Source organism: Sphaerodactylus townsendi, linkage group LG13, assembly GCF_021028975.2.
Source record: "Sphaerodactylus townsendi isolate TG3544 linkage group LG13, MPM_Stown_v2.3, whole genome shotgun sequence".
Lineage (NCBI taxonomy): Eukaryota > Metazoa > Chordata > Lepidosauria > Squamata > Sphaerodactylidae > Sphaerodactylus > Sphaerodactylus townsendi.
Genome location: NC_059437.1, coordinates 33,577,120 through 33,599,304, shown reverse-complemented (window position 1 = coordinate 33,599,304; position 22,185 = coordinate 33,577,120). Strand labels below are relative to the sequence as shown.

General features: G+C 47.5%; 1 protein-coding gene across 1 annotated transcript in view; it reads right to left on the bottom strand.

Moving 5' to 3' along the window:
- The window catches only part of LOC125443037 (gamma-aminobutyric acid receptor subunit gamma-4), a 50,937-nt gene extending 46,138 nt beyond the window's left edge, over positions 1-4,799 (bottom strand). Inside the window, exon 1 of the mRNA XM_048514898.1 lies at positions 4,273-4,799. Coding sequence (XP_048370855.1) covers positions 4,273-4,367 — 95 coding nt within the window. The 5' untranslated portion in view covers positions 4,368-4,799. The remainder of the gene's footprint in view (positions 1-4,272) is intronic.
- Between the last annotated feature and the right edge of the window lie 17,386 nt (positions 4,800-22,185).

Below are 22,185 nucleotides of genomic sequence, written 5' to 3'. Positions count from 1 at the left end.
GCTGGAGGTGTGAACTTGTTTGTCTGTGGAGAAGGAATTTGTCTGATGGCCTTACAGGGGCAGGACAGCGCAGAGATAGTTTTCCTCTGTTGGGATGGGCCATGTCAGTTGGGTGAATGATCAGCCCTAGGAGAGGACAGATGGAGTTTGACATCCCCTCCTTGGGCAAGGCTTGACATTATCCCAAGAGCATGCAGTGTCAGCAGGCCCTAATAGCATTGGTGAGAGAAAGGGCACACTGCCCTCAGCTCCCAATTACAACCAAGAAGTGGGCGTGCACAACGGCCTGATTGGCAGCTTCCGGAATGGAGCATTCCACATTAAGAACCGGCGCAGCTCTGTCTCAGAAAGCATCTGTTACGTTCACCAACTTGGATGATCTGCCTGCAGACACCTATTTGTTCCATTCATTATATGAGTATGTTTCATTATACGTACGTGTGCGACTTGGTACGCTTTAGGAGCTCCTGAAATATTACATGATGCTGATGCAAAGAGATATGGAAGAGGGTTTAAGTGCAAGGAGGGAGAGGGAGGGAAACAGCAGGGACATGCAAAGATTGATTGTGGATGCTGAGAGAGTAGGAGAGATGATTCTTTCAAAACAATAAAACTTGAGGGTGTTTGATGAAATGGATTGCCAAAAGACTCAGAACAAACAGAAGTAGAACATCTTCATGCAATGAATAATTAAGATATGAAATTCATTGCCCTGAGACAGTGGGAAGGCCAGCCATGCAGATGGCTTTAAAAAGAGCCCCATTAACTTCATGGCTATTGCCAGAAGCAGACGGCATATCTCCAATGACCGATTATTGCGGACAACGAAAGGGATGGATGGCTATTGCTGTCATGAGTTTATGGAGAGCTTCTCAGATATCTTCTGCTGGCCACCAGCGGTAGTGATGGAGTTTTGGCTTAACGGACCATTGTTTAGGCCAGAATGACTATTAGCATATTCTTATGGCATCCTCTACTTTTCACATCATTTTAAATTAATGTGGAGGATTTCTAGAAACTCCGTCCCCCTGCAAAGGGTTTAATAGGATATTGAAATTTGGATTTACTGAGGGGGATAATGTTATTTTCCCTTATATCTCTGCTTGTCACATGGATTTTTGCATCAACAACACCAGTGCATTTTCAAAGAGCTATTTAATGTATGAAAAAGTGTGGTGTCATGCTAGCATCTGGAATATGCAGGTTCAAATCTCTACTCTGGAGCTCATTGTGTATCCTTGGGCCAGTTACACTCTCCCAGTCTAACCTACTTTACAGGGTTGTTGTGAAGGTGAAAAAGAGTTCTTTAGAGAAAGCATAAGTCAGCTGTGTTTGGCATCCAAACAAGAGGGAACAGAAAGAAGGGATCAACATGGTAAATAACTGCGTAAACACAACTCTGATTTTTGCCTCACATTTGAAGAGGGGGCTTGGACTCATTACATGATATCTGGTTTGCTAAAACAATTATCTACATCAGTCTCTGCACTCCTTGGCTCCACTTTTCAATTATTTTTTTAAAATGTTAAAATCCCCCCCCCCCCCACACACATTATTTTCTGGAGCGAATATCGGTCACCTTCACCCGATTCTCTCTCAGTCACACATGTACAGAAATTCATTAAGGTGGTTTCCCCCGAAAAAACCCCAGATGATTAATCAACCAAAAGCAAAATCACTCTCAAAATGCTGGGGGAAGGGGATGGCTGAAGTGAAACAAGACCCCGGCCACTCAGAGGGAATATACAAAATTCTTAAAGGCATCGGGGAAGTCTAAAGGGGAATCCAGAAAGAGGGGCTGCAGGATGGAAATCCCATTTTCCCTCTCCACTGTGCTCCCTCCTTGCGTACAAGCTGGGCATTTAAATGTGCATACAATCGGCAGGCATCCAGCAGGCTTAATGTATGCAAACGATCTAAGGCTGATCCCTGCTCAGGAACAAACATTAGCATAAGTGCGACCCATGCACCTGGTCTGGGAACAGGTCTCTTCATGCCCCTCTGTGGGTCACTACTGGGCCTCCTTCTCTCGCTCCTTTGTAGGCGGATTTCATGGTCCTTAAGTCGGCTTATTCTGTCCATTAGCTCCAGACAGACAAATCTCTCTTCCCTGGAGTGCGGAGGGAAATGATCTGCTGACAGCATGTTCTTTTCCTGTTTCACCCATTAAATGTATCAACAGAGCAAAGAAGGCTGGAAACACCTCTTTCCATTTGGGCTTCTTCCCCCTCCCCGCCCCGTTCACAGCCTGGGCAGAGCAAGCTTCCTTTTCAATGAACCTGTTGCCAAAGCTGGGGCTTAATTTAAGCTGGGCATGATCAGGGCTTCGCCCCAGAACTTGTGTCTAGTGGCTAGTGCTCTGTTCGGCCCCGAAACAGACAAAGTGATAACAGATTGCATCTCAGCATACCCACGGTGTCTTTTCTGCACCACTGCCTAGCAGCAGCCCCATATCTCCAAGAAAATTTCACGGTTTCCTTGTCCGAAGGTGTGGATCCCATTCCCAGCCTCAAATGCCTCTCTTCGGGGGATATTGCCCCAGCTGCTTGCTTCCCTCCTTCACACCAGACTTTAGAAAACATCATAGCAGGACATTTGGGTGCCTGGATGGGGCACACGACAGCCTCCCTTTTGTCTGAATGGACTATGGGGGGAGGCTGTGGCTTGGAGCATCCACTGTGCATGCAGAAAGTCCCAGGTTCTAATCCTGGCACCTCTAGCTAAAAGGGCCAGGCAGCAGGCGATAGATATGGAAGACTTTGGTTTGAAGCTCTGGACAGTTGCTGCCCACCTGAGTTGACAATACTGATGCTGATAGACCAAGGGCCTGACTCAGTACAAGGCAGCATCTTGTGTAATCGTCATATTGGGCTTTGCCTTGCTACGATATGCTGGTGGAGAAGAAGATCAGCCAGATGGAAAACAAATACTATGGTGGGCAGAAAAAACTACTTGCAGGAAATGGCCAGATCTCCAGGTATTCTGGGCTGGTATGAATATGTTCGGTCAGAGGAAACCTAAAAAGCAACACTTCCCTTCAGCTGGTTCTGGTGGGTTTTCCGGGCTGGGTGGCCGTGGTCTGGTGGATCTTTAACAAGGTCCATCAGACCACGGCCACCCAGCCCAGAAAACCCACCAGAACCAGTTGAATCCGGCTGTGAAAGCCTTCCACAATACTTCCCTTCAGCTTTAGCCAGGGCAGGATATAGCAGCCTGACTCTAGGGGGAGGGAGGCATCAGAAGCAGCAGCACATCCTCACTCCAGTTCACCTGCCCCACACTGACTTGCCCTACTAGTCCAGGCACTGGGTTAGAACCACCATGATGCCCTCCTTTACAGGCTGGGACCTGCTGTACTTGTGGCAGGCTGTCGCTGACCTCCGTGGAGGGTGAGTGTCCTCCTCATCCCCATCCCATTGGAGCCAGAGAGGTATGCAGAGAGATCCCAGCATTTCCTCCACCTGCCTTCCAAGCCTGGGCATCTTCAGGCATCAACGGGACACTGATCTGGACAGCGCAGGGGTCTGAAGGGCTCTTTGGGGTTTGCGTGGCCTCAGAATTACGTGACATGCTTTGAAAGGTGTATCTGAAATGCAGTCATGTATAAGGTGTACACGGTGCTGGTGGGGAATTTCCAGCGTCGGACAAAGGCGCCTGGAATAGAAAACCGGCCCATGCAACAAAAAGCCAGAGGGGAATGACCGCCACAGAAGAGGCACAGGTGGCATGGGGACGGAGGGGGGGAGAAGGAGGAATGGCACCGGCCTGCGGCTGCGCTGGACCCAAAAGGGAGCCCCCCACCAACCCCCCGCCCTCCCCCCACCGGCCAGTCACACTTTTCGGAAGAGCCTCTCGCCTTCTTCCAGGCAGCCTGCCCGTGTCACTTCTGAATCGTCACTGAAGGAGGCAAAGAAGACGCCTGCTCGGAGAACACAAGGACGGCCAGCCGGCCAGCCCGCTTGGCGCGCTGCACCTGCTGCCGGCCCCCGGGGCTTCTCGGAGCCACACGCCGCGCCAGCCGTCCTGCCCTTTCCGCGCTTCCATTTCCCACGCAAGGAGAGGGAGGGAGGCCGAGCGGCTCTGGTCCCCGCTCCCTCCCTCCCTCCCTCTCGATAAACCGAACCCCGGACGAGCCAGCCCCCCTCCCTGCCTCTCGGACGGCCCCACAGGTCCCACCGCCCCTCCAGCCAGTGCAGTCGCGACGCGGGGGCCACGGCAGCGGGGCGGCTTCGTGGGGAGGTCGGGGAGGGGGAGCAGAAGCTGCGAGCTCACCTGATCCGCAAGGCTGGACAGAGCGCCAGGTACAGCAGCAGAACTTTCCCGGACATCCTCTCCGCTCCGCCGGGGCTCCCCCAGACGGTCCACATCACGGGCGGCCGGGCGCAGCCGCTCTCTCGGCGCGAAGGCGTCCTCCTCTGGCCGTCGCCTCAGGGGGAGGGCCGCCGGAGCACAGTCTTGCTTTCCGTGGCCCCAGCCGGGCGTCTCGGGCAAGGCAACGGCCCCTAGCCAGACGGGGCGGCCCTCGGATCGCGGGGTCCCGGCCCAGCAGCCACTTGTGGAGGCCAAGAAAGGCGGCTGCCCAGAGAGGAGGGGACATCCCCGAGGGAGCGCGAAGGCGGGCGGCCTCTGCCCCGAGGGGCTCCCCGGCGGCGGCTAGCGGCACCGCTGCGCGCGTCGCCCGCCGCCTCCCGCCAGGCGCAGCTCCGCGGCTCGGCGCTGGTCCCGGGCAGGGGCGCCCCCGTCGGGCATCTCTCGCCGCCCTCCTCGGCACAGCGGCAGCCGAGCGAGTGAGTGAGCCCGGCGCCCAGCCGACGGGCCGGTGGGCAGCTCCCGTCGCCACGCCCGCCCGCCCGCGCGCCCGCGCCGGGTCCTAACACGCCTCTACTCTCCGCTCGCCCGGCCGGGGGCTCCGCCGAAGCGCCGCCTCGCAGCCCCGCACCCAAACCCCGCTGCCGTCCAACCAGCCGGGCTGCGGCGCCTGGCACAGCCGCCTGGCCTGCAGGGGGTCTCGGGCGACCTGCCCGGCGGCACCCTGGCACCTGCGCCCAGACTGGAGAGACCTCGTGTCCCGTCCCCCACCCCTTTGGCTGACATTCCCAGGCCGGGCTTTTGCCTTTCTCGCCCGACGTCGCCCAGTCCCTTTTGCACCCTTCTGCCCCCCCCCCCCCCCCCCGGGCAGGAGGGTGCAAGAGGAACCGGGCGTCGTCGAGCGAGAAAGGCAAAAGCCCGGCCAGGGATGGAATGAAGCGCCACTTGAGGCAACCTGGCCAGAACTCGAGTCACCTGGCCAGGCATTTGGGGAATTGGGAGGACGTGGGGTGGGCGCCGCGATGCAACGGCTCTTGCCACCAAGGACAGCACCAGCCACACGCAAGACCGGGAGGCTCCAGACCCCGTTGGGTTCTTCCTAGCCCCTCTTCTTCCCCGCTAGAAGCTCCCTGCAGCCCCATCGGCGATTCCTCCTGGGCTCTTCCGAAGCACTTTCCGCTCCAGTGAAGTGAGTGGGTGCCTGCCTGGGAACTCACTGGTGGGTGCGACGATGGCACCCTTGGGCACCACCAAGTTAGAAACTTCGAAAATTATAGGTGGCTTTGAGAAGATAAGTAGAGACAACTTTCCCTCCCTTTTCCATTAAGGCTATCCATTGGGAATGGTTCCACTGCTGTGGAATTGGCTGCTTTGAGGTGTAGTGAGAGCTGGGGGCCTGTGGCTTTTCTTGTGGGGGGGGGAGGTCTATTGGTGCCTATGAGCAACAATACTTTAATGTAACCTCCATGCTCAGGTGCAGCATATCTCAAAACCGGTTGCTGGGGTGGGGGACGAAAGGAGAGGTGCACGGCCTTGCTGCCTGGGTTCTGGGCTTTCTGGATGTATCTGGATGGCCACTGTTAGGAACAGGATGTTGCTATTCGTTAGAAACTGTCTATGTCTCCTTTCCAGAGAAGCACCTTTGGCTGGGCATACTGACCGCTAAAAGTATAGGTGACTTTAAATAGGGCTAGACCAGGGGTCTGCAACCTGCGGCTCTCCAGGTGTTCATGGACTACAATTCCCATCAGCCCCTGCCAGCATGGCCATCCCTGGGCTAGACAGATTTAGGCCAATCAGTGACTATTAGCTGTGGTGACAAAAGGAAACCACCATATTAAGATGCAGCGCAGGCATTGGTGGGGTAGTGGCTAAGAGCAGTGGACTCTACCCTGGAGAACCAGGTTTGATTCCCCACTTCTTCACATGAAGCCTGTGGAGTGACTTCGGCTAGTCCCAGTTCTCTCTGAACTCTTTCAGCTCATAAGAACATAAGAACATAAGAACAAGCCAGCTGGATCAGACCAAAGTCCATCTAGTCCAGCTCTCTGCTACTCACAGTGGCCCACCAGGTGCCTTTGGGAGCTCACATGTAGGATGTGAACTCAATGGCCTTCTGTGGCTGTTGCTCCCGATCACCTGGTCTGTTAAGGCTCCACCTACCTCACAAGATGTCTGTTGTGGGGAGAGGGAGGGAAAGGAGCTGGTAAGCCCCTTTGAGACTCCTTATGGTTGAGAAAAGCGGGGTATAAACAGTGGTGGGATTCAAATAATTTAACAACCGGTTCCGACGGTGGGATTAGAATAAGCTAACTGGTTGCCTACGAGCACCATTTTAACAACCGGTTCTGCCGAAGTGGTGCGAATCTGCTGAATCCCACCGTTGGGTATAAATCCAGACTCTTCTTCCTTTTCTTCTATGCCGCCCCGGCTTCTTCTTTTTTTTTTTTAATTAATAAGTTTATTAGTAAATTAAAATATAATACAATAATAGATACCTTGCATTATACATAAAAAAACCTTACTGTATATAAAGTTGGAAATAATACATCGTTACACCGCCCCGGCTTCTATGCTCCATCTGTTCCTTTCTGGGGGCCACAGTGTGAGAGAGGATGCTGGACCAGGGGGATCGCTGGTCTGATTCATCAGAGCTGTTCTTGTTTTCTCATCCTGGGCACAGGGCAAGATTGTGGACAGCAGTGGTGGGACTGGCACAAGACATGCCTTGGGTGTTAGAAGACTCCTGGCATCATTACTGGCCCAGCGTGGCTCCCCGAAGTTGCTCAGACAGATTCCAGCAAGACAGGAATTGGGAATGCCAAACAGAAGAACCCTCAGCAGCAGGGAGCCAGCCAGGCGCTGAGAAGAAGGCCTGGCTGTTTCACAGTCCTTTTATTGAGAGACACTTCACACAGCCGTTTATTCCTCTCTGCTTTAGCAAAAAAAAAAAAAATTGTTTTAGCTTCCCTACAGGGCCTTCTACAACACACCAGACCTCGCGTTGCCTACCGAGTGGTTGCACATCTTTTTAACGATGGCAGAACATTTTTTTTTTAAAAAAAAGACTGACTGTCTCCAAGGAAAACAAGCTCATAATTTAGTAGGATCTTATTCTAAGATTTATACTTTAATCTGGTTTTCAGTATTTTGGGTAAAACGTAAATATACGTTGTGAGGAAACGGCTCCCCCTCTTTGAGGTTCGAAGGGAACGTTTTGAACATTTTTTCCCCTTTTCTCTGAGAAGACTGACAGCCACACCTTTTAGAGAGGCTAATACAGGTAGTGAGAGACAATGAGGTGGGTGAAGCCCCTCCTCCTTCTCCAAGCAGATATCACAGATTTGGAGCATTTAAAATGATAGAAGGGCATCAGGAAAAGGATGCCAGGATCCAGCAGGGAAAGATTTCTTGAGCCAAACTAACCGGGTCAAGGGGGTGGGGATTGGCAGCGGAGTGGGAGGGGCTCTTCTAGCTGGACCACTGATGGAAGCAGAGTTGGGCCTGAGCTCTGGAGGCAGCAGCCATTTTAGACCATGTGCTTGCCCAGGGAGCTGGCACAACCTTCAAGGTAATAAGAACTCTGTGAGATCTGTAATATTCCAAGCTTAAGCGGCTGCCCAATTTTAACAACTGATAAAATATATATAGGGAAAAGGACAGTGGAACTGCATTGATCTCTCATTTCTTTGGAATCCCATGCTCAGTCTGGTGCTGTGCTGATATTATACTTGTAAACATTTTCTTTTTAATAAATACCCTTTAACGTTGGATGCTGGCAGCAATTCTCTGTACCGCCTAGACCCCCACTATCTTGGGCATGCTAACTTAAACCGAGGACAGCAGGGGAAGGCTGGCAGTTGGCAAGCAGCTATTCCTCCAGGAGCACTCCAGACCATAAACCATCCCTGTGGCATCCAGGAGAGAGGAAACAGGAGAGACAGAGGCAGGGCCTCAGAGTTGGAAAGGAAGCTGGGGGGTGGGGTCTGACCCTCCCCAGTGGGAAATTTTTACAAATGTAGGTGATGGCAGCAGTTAGCCTAGAGAGAAAGAAAGCCCCTTCCAGGAGAATTTGGGAAAGCCCCTCCCTTGCATGCCACCCCTCCCTCCCTCCCTCCCCTCCCCTTCCCTTGCATGCCACCTCTCCCCCTCCCCTCCCGCTCCACTGGGGTGGGTGGGCCATGTCCAGATGCTGGGCCCCCTCCCTCCCTTGCATGCCACCCTCACTCCCTCCCCTCCCTCACTTCCCTCCCCTTGCATGCTCAGACTTCATTATGTTTTTATTAGCTTCTTCATTGCCACCACTAGGATGCCACCACTAGGGAACCCCTGGGAGAAGGCTGGGTGGAATAGGGCCTCTTTCGCTATATATGTAAATAATTCTTCTGCACAATTTCAATACACTTGCTTAATGGTGGAAAGATGGGATGTTGAGGGACATGGCTACACTGTCCACTCCAATGATGAATGTTCCCTTTACACATTTGAGATCATTAACACCAATGCAATTTTCTTATAGAATGAGTGTCCATAATCAGAGACACAAGAGTATGTCTCTGTGTTGGGAAGAACAGACAATGCTTTTTTTGGCTTTCCATTGCAGAAAAAAAGGGAAAATCTAAAAAGAAAATGAGAACATTTCACCACTGGCTTGTGAGATCCCCTGTTCGTGGTGTCACGGAATAGCTACAAACATTCAAACTGGTTTGAGGCAAAATCTCTGCCAGAGAAATTGCTGACAAATCAATCAGGTTGTGTAAAAATAATGAAAGGTCACTTGAACGTAAAGTCCAGGGATGAAAGGACTTGTGTGCTGGTGGGAGAAGAGAAACTGCAGAGAGAGGGGAGGAGGCTGCAGGTTGGGAAGATGAGCTGAAAGGTCACATATCCAGGGTGACTGAAAGAAAGGGGCTGAGTAGATAGCAGTCAAAGAAGGTATTTGCGGGATGGACAGGCATGGAAGGTATAAAGGTCAAAGAAGGAGGGCGGGCACTGGGGAAAGGAATGATGGAGGAGAAGGAATAATGTGTGTAACACAGAGCTCAGGATAGGGTGTTTCATGCCATAGATCTTTCAGAACTCTGGAGGTTTGAAGACTAGCTGTGTGCAAAACAAAAGAAAACATGGTTCTTCTTAAGAGCTTGCTCCGGGTTTTTAACAGCAGAATTAAATGCAGTCATTTTAAGACATCCTTCTGACAGCTAATTTCATTGGTTTCAATAGAAAACACATTTCTGAGTGTCACTCCCTCTGCCTCCCCCCAAAACACCTGGGATGAAATTCTCATGGCTTGTACCCCTCCTCTAAGGAATTCTCCCTCCCAGATTTCAAGCGGATAAGAGAAGGTGCTCCTCTTTCAAGGCCAATTAAAATTCTCACTTGCCCTGCAGGGACAGGGCAGCATGATTAACTTTATTTATTTGTTCCAACATTTGTATCTTGCCTTTCCTCTTGGCTCAAGACAACTTAGAAGCATCGTGGGGGATCGTTTCCTTTCCTGGGATCTTCATGGCATGGGAGGTTGAATGTCTATTGTAACAAAAATGGAGCACATGAGGAAAGAGCTTTAACAAATGGCTCTTTATGTGCTTGAACTCACTGCACACTAGTTTTTTTCAGATTTGTTTTCCTTCCAACCTGATTGACTTCCTGTATCAGAACCTGGCCAAGAGAAATATGTTTCAAATAGCAGAATACAGCGAAGCAAGCTATGGAAGGATCAGGGTTTGTTCCCCTCACCCACTAAGGGCGATTTCCCACTGGCGATTAATTCTGGGATGGTCACCCGAAATATCCAGGTTTCCTCGTAATCTCCCCACTGCCGAATCACAAAACACAGATCAGTCCCGTTTCTGTTGCTCCCCCCACCCCTTATCATGGGATTTTCCTGGACCTGCTTGTATGTGCACCTTTTTGAAAAAAAAAACACTCCAATGGAAGCTAATAGGAGATGGGGGCTACACATTTGAGGGTCCATAACTTTGGCCCCCATGAACCAAACTTCACCAAGCCTGGGTGGTATCATCAGGAGAGTTTCCTACTGACACCACCTAGGTTTTGTGAAGTTTGGTCCAGGGGGCCCAAAGCTATGGACTCTCAAAGGGGGTGCCCCCATCCCCCATTGTTTCCCATGGGAGCTAATAGGAGATGGGGGCTACACATTTGAGGGTCCATAAGTTTGGCCCCCATGAATCAAACTTCACCAAACCTGGGTGGTATCATCAGAAGGGTCTCCTAAAGATACACTCAAATTTTGGTGCTGCTAGCTTAACAATTGCACCCCGGACAGCAGGCCCCCCCCCCCCCCCGCCCCAGGGGCAGGCCTAGACGTCTTCGCTAGAAACATGCTGCAGTGAAGATGTTGGAACCTGGATGAAAAGGTGCCAGTTCTTTTGAAACTTGGTTGTATCTAGATTAAATTTTCAGTGGGAATTCAGCCTAAGTGTGAGTGGGAGACAAATTCAGATTGGATCCTCCTTTGGCTGAGTTCTTTTCAGTATGATAATGATACCTGAAAGATCTCTGATCCTGAGGCATTTTCCATTCTTTCTCATATGAAAAGATGATACTATCCATTATCACCACTGATGGCTCTCACATCTATTTGTGTGGTGTGTGAGAGAGAAGGACAGAGAGTGTGAGACAGCTTGATGCTATAATGTATGAGTGAGTCTAAAGCATTTGCAGTTCATGTGGGTCTCCTACCACTTGTGGTGTGGGAAAAGCCTTGGCCTCTTCCTCTGTTCTTCCCAAGTGTCTGCCTGCCAGCATGACCAAGTAATGCCGTTGCTTCTTCCCCGGAGGAGGTGAATGTACCTGAAGCCAAGTCTCTGCCTCTGTCCTGTAATGCACTACTTTATAGCTTGTGCAAACAAAGCTTTTGTTCCTGCATAGAATAACCTCAGAGAATGAAATAGCCCATACCATTAAAAGGATCTCCCAAATGCAGTGGAACAATGTCATTATTGGCAGAAAGCAGCCATATTGTAAACAGAAAGGGCACCATTGAGGATAATCCCATTAGGTGCAAGAGGCTAACTTTTCTGGTTGGACCACGTCCCTACCTGGCACAGATTTGTTGAATCGCCCTTTCCTCTCCCTGCCACTCCCCCCACATTGGGAAATAAAAACAAACAAACAGCAGGGTGCCAGAAAAGCTGTCAGACTGCGAGGTTTCTGATAGCTCCTGAATGCTGAAATAATTTTGTTTGGAATAGAAGCATTTACGATATTTTCAGATGGCCGTGGTTTGGATCCAGCCTTGACTAGCAAATATCTGGCTACACATACATATTACCAAAGGCAATGAGGCCAGAATGGCAGATGGGGATTAAATGTTTGAAGAAGGCGGCCAGGTTGTGGGGAGCAGCTCACTCCTCTCAGCTGCCTGTCTATCAAGACTTTTGTCAGCGTCTTACGCCACATTGAGGTTGAGCTCCACTAGCTGGCTATTTTGCTAACGAATGGCTTTATCGTCTGGGGTACGACTCTCTATCAACCCTGCTGTTGCGGTTGATTCACTTGACAAAATGGGATTTTTCTGCTGGCCCAGGTTTGTAACCTGATTGTCCATCTGTTTGCACCATGTGGTGCTGGGTGGGGCAACTTGCCCATCCAGAGCAGGTTTTGCAGCCACAAGCAAGGTGTGGGCAAACAGGCAGCGATCAATCTGCGTTCCAAAGGTGTGCTTTTCAGATCGTTCACAAGGATGCTTCTGGAGGCCAAGGCAACGTTGAATTGAAGTCTCCTCTTTTGCATGCAAAATTCCCAGGTAGAACATAAGGTGAGAGCTGAGGTTAATTCCCCTTCCTCTTTTGATTGCTGCTCATGCCAAGTGGTTTTGGAGAGCGGGCGAGGCATCTGCTGTAGCCAAAAGACCCCTTTTCTACACGTTTTCTCCTATTTTTCTCTTTACTTAAGCTTAAAGAATATTTAACAGTCATCACGGAGGAAAATATGCAATATGAATTGTACTTCGTGGGTATGATAATAAGGCACAGGAAACTGCACCTAGTGTGTCACAATTGATCTGGGACATGTCCTTTCTTGCATACACTAACTTATTAATTTCCATCCTATAGCAGTCAGGATTAAGCCAAGTAGCAAGTGTTTGAAATGTCTTCCAGCTCTCATTTGCCTCTGGCTGTGATGAACAGATTCATAGCAGGCAGTGTGAACATGGTCTCATAAGTAGCTGAGCTGAATTCCTGGAAGAGGCATCGGTAACAGAACCGCAAGGCTGTTTTTCTTTACTTCTAGTTTAAGAGCAGGGCTTCGCATGTCTACAATATAAAAAAAAAGGGTTGGGATGAAAATGATATTTTTACGATGGTGCATTCTATACTTTCAAGAAAATACAATCTATCCAACCTCCATTAATAACGGTTTCCATAAAAGAATTGTTGAAAAGATGCTACCAAGCAGACGCTCAACTGCAAAATGTACTTTCATTGTAAAAGTTTACATTTGTACAAAAGTATGTGACTGAATAAATATAATAATCAAAGATTTGCAGCTGCACTCAGAGACGTGTTTCCACTGACCTGTCTGGTGTTATTTGTGGAACTAAATATTTCCCACTTTAGCTTGCAGCGCCCCCCCCCCTTCCACAGAATATCTCCATTCTTTGACAACAGAAATGTAAAGGCTATTAATCTCAGTCCAGATGTGTTCACTTGAACTCTGTGTTTTTAGGAGATTTTGTTGCGATTATAAGTACTGCAAGCAACTGTGATCTAAAATGAGGATACATTTTAGACACCTAATCGGGTCTATTGAAAAGTGAGCTCCGTTCTATTCCAAGGGTCTTACTTTTGGGGAAGCAACTTGGGAACTTTCTCAGGTTCTCTGCCCCACCAGATAACAAGGCTGCTTTAATCAGTGTATTGATAGGGTTGCCAACAGGGCAGGAAAAATGGCTAGTCCCTTTAATGCTTTATGCATGGAAATGAGCAGTTGAAGCTTTCCAAGGCAAGAAGGTAAATAACATCATCTGATAAATACCATCCTATTAAGTCCGTTAAAAGGATAGGCCATTTTTTCCCCCTCCAGGCAGTTGGCAATTTTGCTCACTTCTTTCAATCTTGTACTGCAGTTTTATGTTCCAGGAATTATATTAGGAATTACATGATATTTTCTCAATATTTCAGTCCATCCACTGCCTCCAAAACCTCATTAAGAGGTACTGTAGAGATGATTTAAATAAATAAATGAATTGGTTTCAAATAATGCATGTTTTAATGTTTTAAATAAATAAATAAATATTAATAATTTGGGTAATTCCCAGGGTAATTGTGTGAGGGGTGCCCTTCTCCCATAGAAAGCAGGGTTGAGTGGGGAATGGGAAGGCAGTGCCTTCTCGGCAGAGCCTCTGATTTGCATGTAGAGAGACAGTGTGATGTAGTGGTTAAGACTGGTGGGCTCTAATCTGGGGAACCAGGTTTGATTACCCACTCCTACACATGAGTGTTGGACTCTAATCTGGAGAATCAGGTTTGTTTCCCTCCCCCACCCCCCACAAACACATATGAAGCCTGCTGGGTGACTTTGGGCTAGTCACAGTTCTCTCAGCCCCACTTATGTCACAAGGTGTCTGTTGGGGGAGAGGAAGGGAAAGGAATTTGCAAGCCACCTTGAGAGTCTCCACGGTTGAGAAAAGTGGAGTATAAACCCAACCTCTTCTTCTTCTACAGGAAGGCTCCATGTTCAATCTGTGGCAGCTCCAGTTAAAAGGGCCAGATAGGAGGTGATGTGATAGATTAGTGGTGGCAAACCTTTTCGAGACCGAGTACCCAAATTGCAACCCGAAACCCACTTATTTATCGCAAAGTGCCAACGCGGCAATTTAACCTGAATGACCGCCTCGAGCAGGGGCCAGCCTGCTGTAGCCTCCAGCAAGTCCCTCATGCGCCACTCTGCGCCTCTCTAGCATCTTTGCCACTTCTGCCCGCCCCCCCCCCCTCCCAGGCAGCAGCCTCCTGGAGCACAGGCACCAGGCCCACCAGCCTCCCTGCTTGCTGAGGTGCATGCACATCAAGTCCAGTGGCCCAGGCCAGCCTAGATGTGTGTGTGGGGGGGCATTTCCCACCCCACATGACAAATTCTATGTGTGCGTGCCCATAGAGAGGGTTCGCCACCACTGTGATAGATCTTTGAGAGTGGCTGTCAGTCTGAGTAGGCTGTACTGACTTTAGAACGTAAGAACATAAGAAAGAGCCTGCTGGATCACACCAGAGTCCACTAGTCCAGCACTCTGCTACTTGCAGTGGCCCACCAGATGCCTTTGGGAGCTCATTTTGCTGGACAAATAGTTTGATTCAGTATATGGCAGGTTTGTGTATGGCCCCTTCTGCACACGCAGAATAATGCACTTTCAATCCACTTTCACAATTGTTTGTAAGTGGATTTTGCTATTCCGCACAGCTGCAAAGTGCATTGAAAGTGGATTGAAAGTGCATTATTCTGCATGTGCAAAAGGGGCCTATGACTCTGTTGGTTCTCATTCCCAGCAGAGTCTAGAGCTTGTTAGAAATGGAGCAGAGCTGGTATATGTGTGTTGTTAAGACAGCAGGGTGACAGTGAGAAGCTCTACTTTATATCTCTCTTCAAGAGGCTATCCCCCCCGTCCCCACCTGAACTTGTTCCTTCCTTTGCGTAGAAATCTGTTCCTCAAATATAAGTTATCATCACACTCTGCAATGGCATCCTTTCCTCTGTTAAATTTTATGTTCCTTTAAAAGATATTTATTCCATTAAAGAATAAGTGGGATAATGGACCTTCTTTTTCATGCAGAAAAAGATTGCTTTTCTGGTGACGCCCAACCCCTGTGGAATTAGAGAAGGCTTCTTGTGACAGCAGAGGAAATTGTCGGAGGGGCTGTGAATAGAAGGAGGCTTTTTGCCTTATAAATCATGAATGTGATTTTTTTTTAGAAGGGCTCTAAATATAATTAGCACTATAATTGAATAGACTGTACCAAGAACCTCTTTATTAATACTTTTTGGGACAACTAGGAGTAGTGTTCTCAAGGAAGACCAGGTGGGGTTTTTGACAACAACATTAGTTATAGTTAAACCCCAGAAAAAATGAAGCAAAGGCTTTTGACTGAGAAAAGGGTAAACCCCCCCCCCCCCCCAAAACTAGGATGGGGCATTCTAACAGTCAGAATCACACTGTTTGTAAAGCTGCATGAAACAACTCTGCAAGGAAACTTCTCTGAATGAAAATGGCCTTGACTTTTCTGGAAGAGGAAGCATAATGTGAATTATAACTTTGAGTCATAGCTTGCCACAGGAGGTGTTGATGGCCACTAACCTGGATAGCTTTAAAAAGGGCTTGGACAGATTTATGGAGAAGACAATCTATGGCCACCAATCTTGATCCTCCTTGACCTGAGATTGCAAATGCCTTTGCAGACCAGGTGCTCGGGAGCAGCAGCAGCAGAAAGCCATTGCTTTGGCGCCTGAGCTCCCAAAGGCACCTGGTGGGCCATTGCGAGCAGCAGAGTGCTGGACTAGATGGACTCTGGTCTGATCCAGCAGGCTTGTTATTAAATTCTTATGTTCTTGCTTTTGCAGGAGTATTTTGTTTATATTTCCTCAAGGGAAATTTCAGATTTTTTTTGCTGTGCTTTAGTGTTTTATTTCCTGCATAAGCTTGGTCCAGCTAGCTCAGCTCTGTCTGTCAATGCCTTTCCAGGGTCTTCAGCAGAAATGGGTCATTCTCAGGCTTATTATCCTTTTAAACCAGAGATGCTAGAGATTCTGTCACATTCCGCGTGCAAAACTTGTGCTCTACCATGGAGCCATAGCGGTACCTTCCCACTTCTGTTTCCTGTCTAGAAAATAGGATGGCAATCATGTCTCCTGTGCAACCACATCTTGAAGATATGCTGGTGTTGTATATTCAGCATCAGTTTGAAATGGGCCAATGCTAAACAGAGTAGAGTTCGCAAATGCGGGGCAGATTGATGGAAGAGCAGGACGTATCGTGATATCTGAAGCTGCTGAAGGCTACTTTACTGCCTGGAGTGAAACAGGGGTAAAAAAATGTCCTTTCCCCACCCCATGTGTGTGAGTTAATAGGATCTGAGCCCCATGTGTGTGAGTTAATAGGATCTGAGCCCCATGTGTGTGAGTTAATAGGATCTGAACCCAATATCTCTGTGCTTTCTCCCATTTGTTGGGGGAAATGACTAAGTTAGGCTGTGTAAATGGGCAGTTGTGCCCTACCCTATCCTAGTGTCTCTATTCCTCCTACATTCCAGAAATATCCATCCATGTACTGAGGCACACTTTTCCTTTTTCTTGGGAAGGTCAGGGGTTCTCCCTTTGGAGTTTCTCACCCAAGTGAGCTCTGGGATTGGCCAGGTGAGATACTTGGACATCCCAGCCTTCCTCCCTCATGTGCCCTCTTGTCAAAAGAAGAGCTGTTTACAGTCTATGCAGCAGAAGGGGAACTGAATTCCACTCGGCAGGGATCCTTGGAGTATGGGGAATTAACAGTGCTCCTTGTAGACATGCCACAATGATTCACAGACCAGAGGGGGACTGCACTGCATTTGCATCTTCCGTGGTGCGTTTCATGTGTGTGTGCAGTGGGGCATGTTGACATCATGGGTGAGTTGGTGCAGCTCTGTGAATTGGCTCTGTCTGTGTATGGCACAGAGGGGTGTCACCAGCATGCCATTCAATGATTGGTGGGTTTTAGTGTCGCCATGGATTTCAGTGGTGTTGCTATGCTTTTCCACTGCAGAAAGTGACAGTTTTCCCTTCTGTCATATTTCTGCCAGGAGAGCTTGGGATTCCAGCTTCACCCAGGGTTGGTGCTGGTGCAGCGAGATCACAGGTTTGCTCTGCCCATGGTCTGATCACTATTTTGTACGTTGCCATTGCTGTGTTGATTGTTTTTGAAATGTAACTAAAAATAACAAATGGTAACATTTTGCCACAATCTGCTTAGCTCTGAAGAATCCAACATGAATACAAAACAGTTTTGCAGACATTTATACAAGCTCACCACTTGCATGCACATAGCGATTGCAATGCGATACAAAGCTGAGAGGGTCTCAAAGCCACAAATCACGTCTATAGATTTTTTAAAAGTACAATTAAAATGTGTAAATATCTTCAAATGTATGTGGAGAAGGCTAGCTCTTTCGTCTGTTGTTCATATTCAGCCCTTCCAAAGTTTACTAATCAAGATGTTTATTTATTTACTTGTTATAGTCTGCTCAACTCACTGAGACTCAAAGCAGACTACAGAACTCAAAACTATTCCAATCAATGCAAATAAGAACAGCATTGTCTGAACAAGAAGCCATGCAATGAAGGTGTTAAGGTTAAGAATAACATTCCCCAAACAGTACAGAATATATAGTGAATATACCCCATTTTATGGAATCCCAAAACAGCTTACAGCATTATTCCTCCTCCTCAGTTTTAACTCACAATAACAACTATGTGAGATAATGTTGGTTGAGAGACAAAGAGCAGCCCAAGGTCTTCTGGTGTGCTTCCATGGCAGAGTGGGGATTTAAACCCATGTCTTCCGTCCATACTCCAGTTTGACAATAACCAGTATGCCATGCTAAACTCTCAAAGTTCAGTAACATTTTGAGCAAGGAGGATTTTTTTTTTACAAAAAGGGTGTTACTTTCTAGTATTCAGCCTATACAAAAGACTACTTCTTCTTAGCCACATATGATATAAAAAGTGTTATCACAACCTGTTTGCGCAAAGGTGACTCAGAGCATTGATCTATCAGTGTCAGTATTGTCTGCTCTGACTGGTCGTAGCTCTCCAAGGTCTGAAGCAGAGATCCTCAACATTATCTGCTTCTTAATACCTAATCATTTTTTTTTAAAAAAAACTGAAGATGTTAGGAATTGAACTTGGGGCCATCTGCATGCAAAGTGGAAGCTCTTCCTCTGAGCAACAGCCCTCCCATGCCAACTTGTTTATTATTCCTTTGACAATTTCAGTTCTTTGACTTCCTGAATAAGTGGGGAAAATGCCACCAATGGCTGCTCTTCCAAGTTGAGGAAAGACCCTGCATGAGAAACCTGGCTGGAAGCTGGAAAGTATCTCCTGGTTTAGAGGGCTGGGAACTTAGTACAATGAATTAAGAAGGATACATAGAAGCAAGCAGAGCTAATTTTTAAAAGCTCCTTTGTCCAATGAGTGTGGTTCTATGAGGAGCAGTAGTTCCAAGTTTAAGGACTTTCGAGACAAAATGAAACAGTACAAGATGGATGTGGGCTGTCAGAGTACCTGTCAGGGTAGGCCTAAATCATACAGTGTACTCTGGTGCAACCCTGTGTTGTACAAGAGAAGAGTGTTCCTAGAGATGATAGTTCCATAGACTGGAGAGGAGCCCCCTTTTAAGCTAGATTTGGTACCCCCTTAGAGAAGCAATTTCTACACTGAGAAATACATGGAGAACATTGCATTCTCAACATTCCCTGATGTTGAGACCAATGGTAAGGGAATGGCAAGGCCAGCTTTGGAAGTGGCTGAGGTCTGGAGTCTGAATGCTGAACTGAGATATAAGAGGCTTAGAAGCAGATCTACCAAGCCAGAGATTGACCCCCATCCTTCTCTGGGGGGCTGAGTCAAGAGACAGGCAGTGAGCACCAGGAAAACAAGGACAAAGAGTTCCAGAAGGCAGGTGAGCGTGGCCTCAAACAGAACCAACACTGGATGTCCCACCACTGTTTGTCCCAACACAGGTGATTGCTGATAGGCTGCTGGCATCCCTGATAGGCTGCTGGCACCCTTGCAGAACTAGCTGTATATGCTCACCATTTGAATGGACAGAAATAGTATTTCTGTAATAACTTACTTTAAAAACATATTTCCTAGTTTCATCAGTTCTGTAATATTTGAGATCTTTGTTTCTAATTCCTGTTCTCCAAAACCATAAAGATAGAGGCAAAGGGAGAACTTTCAGCCTTCATGTTTGTTTTTAAATATCCAGGATGAAAGAACTACAGGGTTTTTTTAAAAAATAAAGGAAATCAGTTTTCCTCCAGAGTAACAGGAAATGTGGCAAAGCAGCACAATGGATCAGAGTTCTAAAGTTACAAACAACGATTTAAAAAAAATCTGACTATGGCTCATTCCACACATGCAGAATAATGCACTTTGAAACTGCTTTCAGTGCTCTTTCAGGCCGTGCGGAATGGCAGGATCCACTTGCAAGCGGTTGTGAAGGTGGTTTGAAGGTGCATTATTTTGCGTGTGCAGAAGGGGCCTGTGTTTGAAGATAGAGTTGGCAGGCAATGCCAGAAACATTGAAGTTGGGGCAATGGGCAGAAATGATATCATGTGACATGTCAATATTGCTACCAGCAAAAAACTTGAAGAGTTAGCGTATAGTGCTGGAGGAATTCCAGAGATGTGTTTGATATTTCTTTCCATTGAAAGAGAGTCCAGTTGCTGATGATGTCAAATATGGGATTTCTGTCAAACTCCTCCTGGTAGAATAAGGCTGAGCTCCTTGCTTTACAGCATAAGTGATGCCTGCCAGATGTGTACGCACAGAACTCTGACCTGTGGGCCCATGAGAACCACGGTACTGAAGCAATAAACAGGTAGTATCCTCTGTCAGAAGACAAGGTGAGCAGATCTCCTCTGCAAGGGCAGTCGTCCCACATTTAAAAAGCCCGTTGGGAAAAACCTGCACATAGTAAGTGACCCATCCTGGCTCAGACATCATCAGTCTGCACTGGGCTCCACTGCCAACATCATTAAAGATGCCAATGCTGTTCAAAGCAGAGAAGATCCATTGTGGTTTCTAGGTTCCTGACTGTGCCTCTTGCACTGAGAGGGAAGGAGTTTGACATAGATTCTAAACCGAGCAAGCAGCCAACAAGGGAAGCCATAGGATGATGGAGAAATATAGAGCAAGAACACCCCAAAATGTGTCCTTGAACCTATTCCTGCATATACCGTGTCTCAGAAAAAGATGTTAGGATGGTCAGTTGAGGTGCCGTGATCGAGAAAATTATATGCTTCCATGTTAGAATACAGACCCAAATGAATATGAGAATTATCACTCACTTTTATGCACTGCCTTTGTCAAAATCATTCTTTTGTGCTTCATTGAACATGGCACTTTGATACAAGAACGTACGAAGTGCCGAAATATATTTTTACTTTCAAACGTTCAAACGGACGGGGGGAAGCAGGGCTAGGTAGGCACTAGGACCCAAAGAAGGTCTGGCATGTTGAGTTCTGTGGCAGAGGAATATACAACCCTACTAAAATCTTTTTCTGAGACAGACTTTGGAAAGGTATTTCCACGCAGGCCCTGGGGCGGAAGATAGCTTGAGTTCATTGTATCAAGAAAAATATATAGAACCTGTGGTGAAACAACTGAGTGAACTCTCATTAGGGTGAGGTCCTGTGAGGTCCAGTAAGGCATTTCTTCATTAGGGTTGGTGCAGTTGACATCAGTAGGACATCTAGGCATCCCACTTCCTGAATGTATGAGGGGGCCTTTTACCAACTAAGATGGTTAGTTTGTCCTACTCAGCACTATCTGCTCCGACTGGCAGTGATTCACCGTCAGAGAAGGATCTTTATGGGGCTCAGCCCCTTTAACTGGCACAGCCAGGGACTGAACCTGTCACCTTCTACGTATGAAGCACGTGCTCTACAGCTGAGCCACAGCCCCTGCCCCAGGAGTGTTACAACTCCAAAACTGAGCAAACAGCATGACTTACTAGGCTGCTATGTGAAATAGGGTCAAATCCCCACAATTCCTCTGTTCCTTCTCTGATAAATTACTTTGCTCGACCAGATGTGCAGACGGTTCATATGTGAAAGGTGCAGGGGTGATGCCATTGTCTGGGTGGGGGCACGAGAGGGGAGCTTGCCAAGGAACAATGAAGGATTAAGGATTCAAACATTAAGCACATCCTGGAGAATCTGGAGTGATCGTGCAATAAGGAGTCCTTTATCTCTGCTTTTCTGCTTGGAAACAAGATTATGTACTTGTGAGAACAAGGACAATTGAATTGTGTGCGTTACCGCAAGCCTTAACGAGATGACTGGATGCCAAATAATGAACAGACGCATTGCTTAAAAGCTTGCGTTTATTTATACGTATGTTATACATGGAACATTGATCTGTGATACTGAAATTTTCTTTGAATAGATATTGATAATTAACATATCATCTGTTTGTCTGGGTACAGTTTGTGATTTTTCAGTGAGTGACTTATTCTGCACCACCTCCTGTTTATATATAGAGATGGATGGATGGATGGATGGATGGATGGGTTGGTGGGTAGATAGATAGATAGATAGATAGATAGATAGATAGATAGATAGATAGGTAGGTAGGTAGGTAGGTAGGTAGGTAGGTAGGTAGGTAGGTAGGTAGGTAGATGTGGATGATTATTGGTGGGGGGTGGGTAGACTTAAAAGAGCTGGACTATGGTAGTTGGAAAGGATTTATTTATTTAACTATTTATACCGCACCTTTCAATAGCCATATTTGGCAGTCACATTTCCAGGAGAGTTTGTTTGTTTATTTAATTCATTTATACCCCTCCTTTCTCCCCAGTGGGGACCCAAGGCTGCTTTCATCGTTCTCCTCTCCTCCATTTTCTTCTCACAACAACCCTGTAAGGTGGGTTAGGCTGAGAGAATTTGACTTGCTCAAGGTTACCCAGAGAGCTTCCATAGCATGTGGAGATTTGAACCTGGGTCTCCCAGATACTTGTCCAGCACTCTTAATCACTATACTACACTGGTTTGAGGGGAGAAAATCTCACACCCAGTCTCAGAAGGGATAGGGCGGTATATTAAATTCAATAAATCATCATCATAATAATAACTTTAGGAATCTTAATGAAAATGTCAACCCAG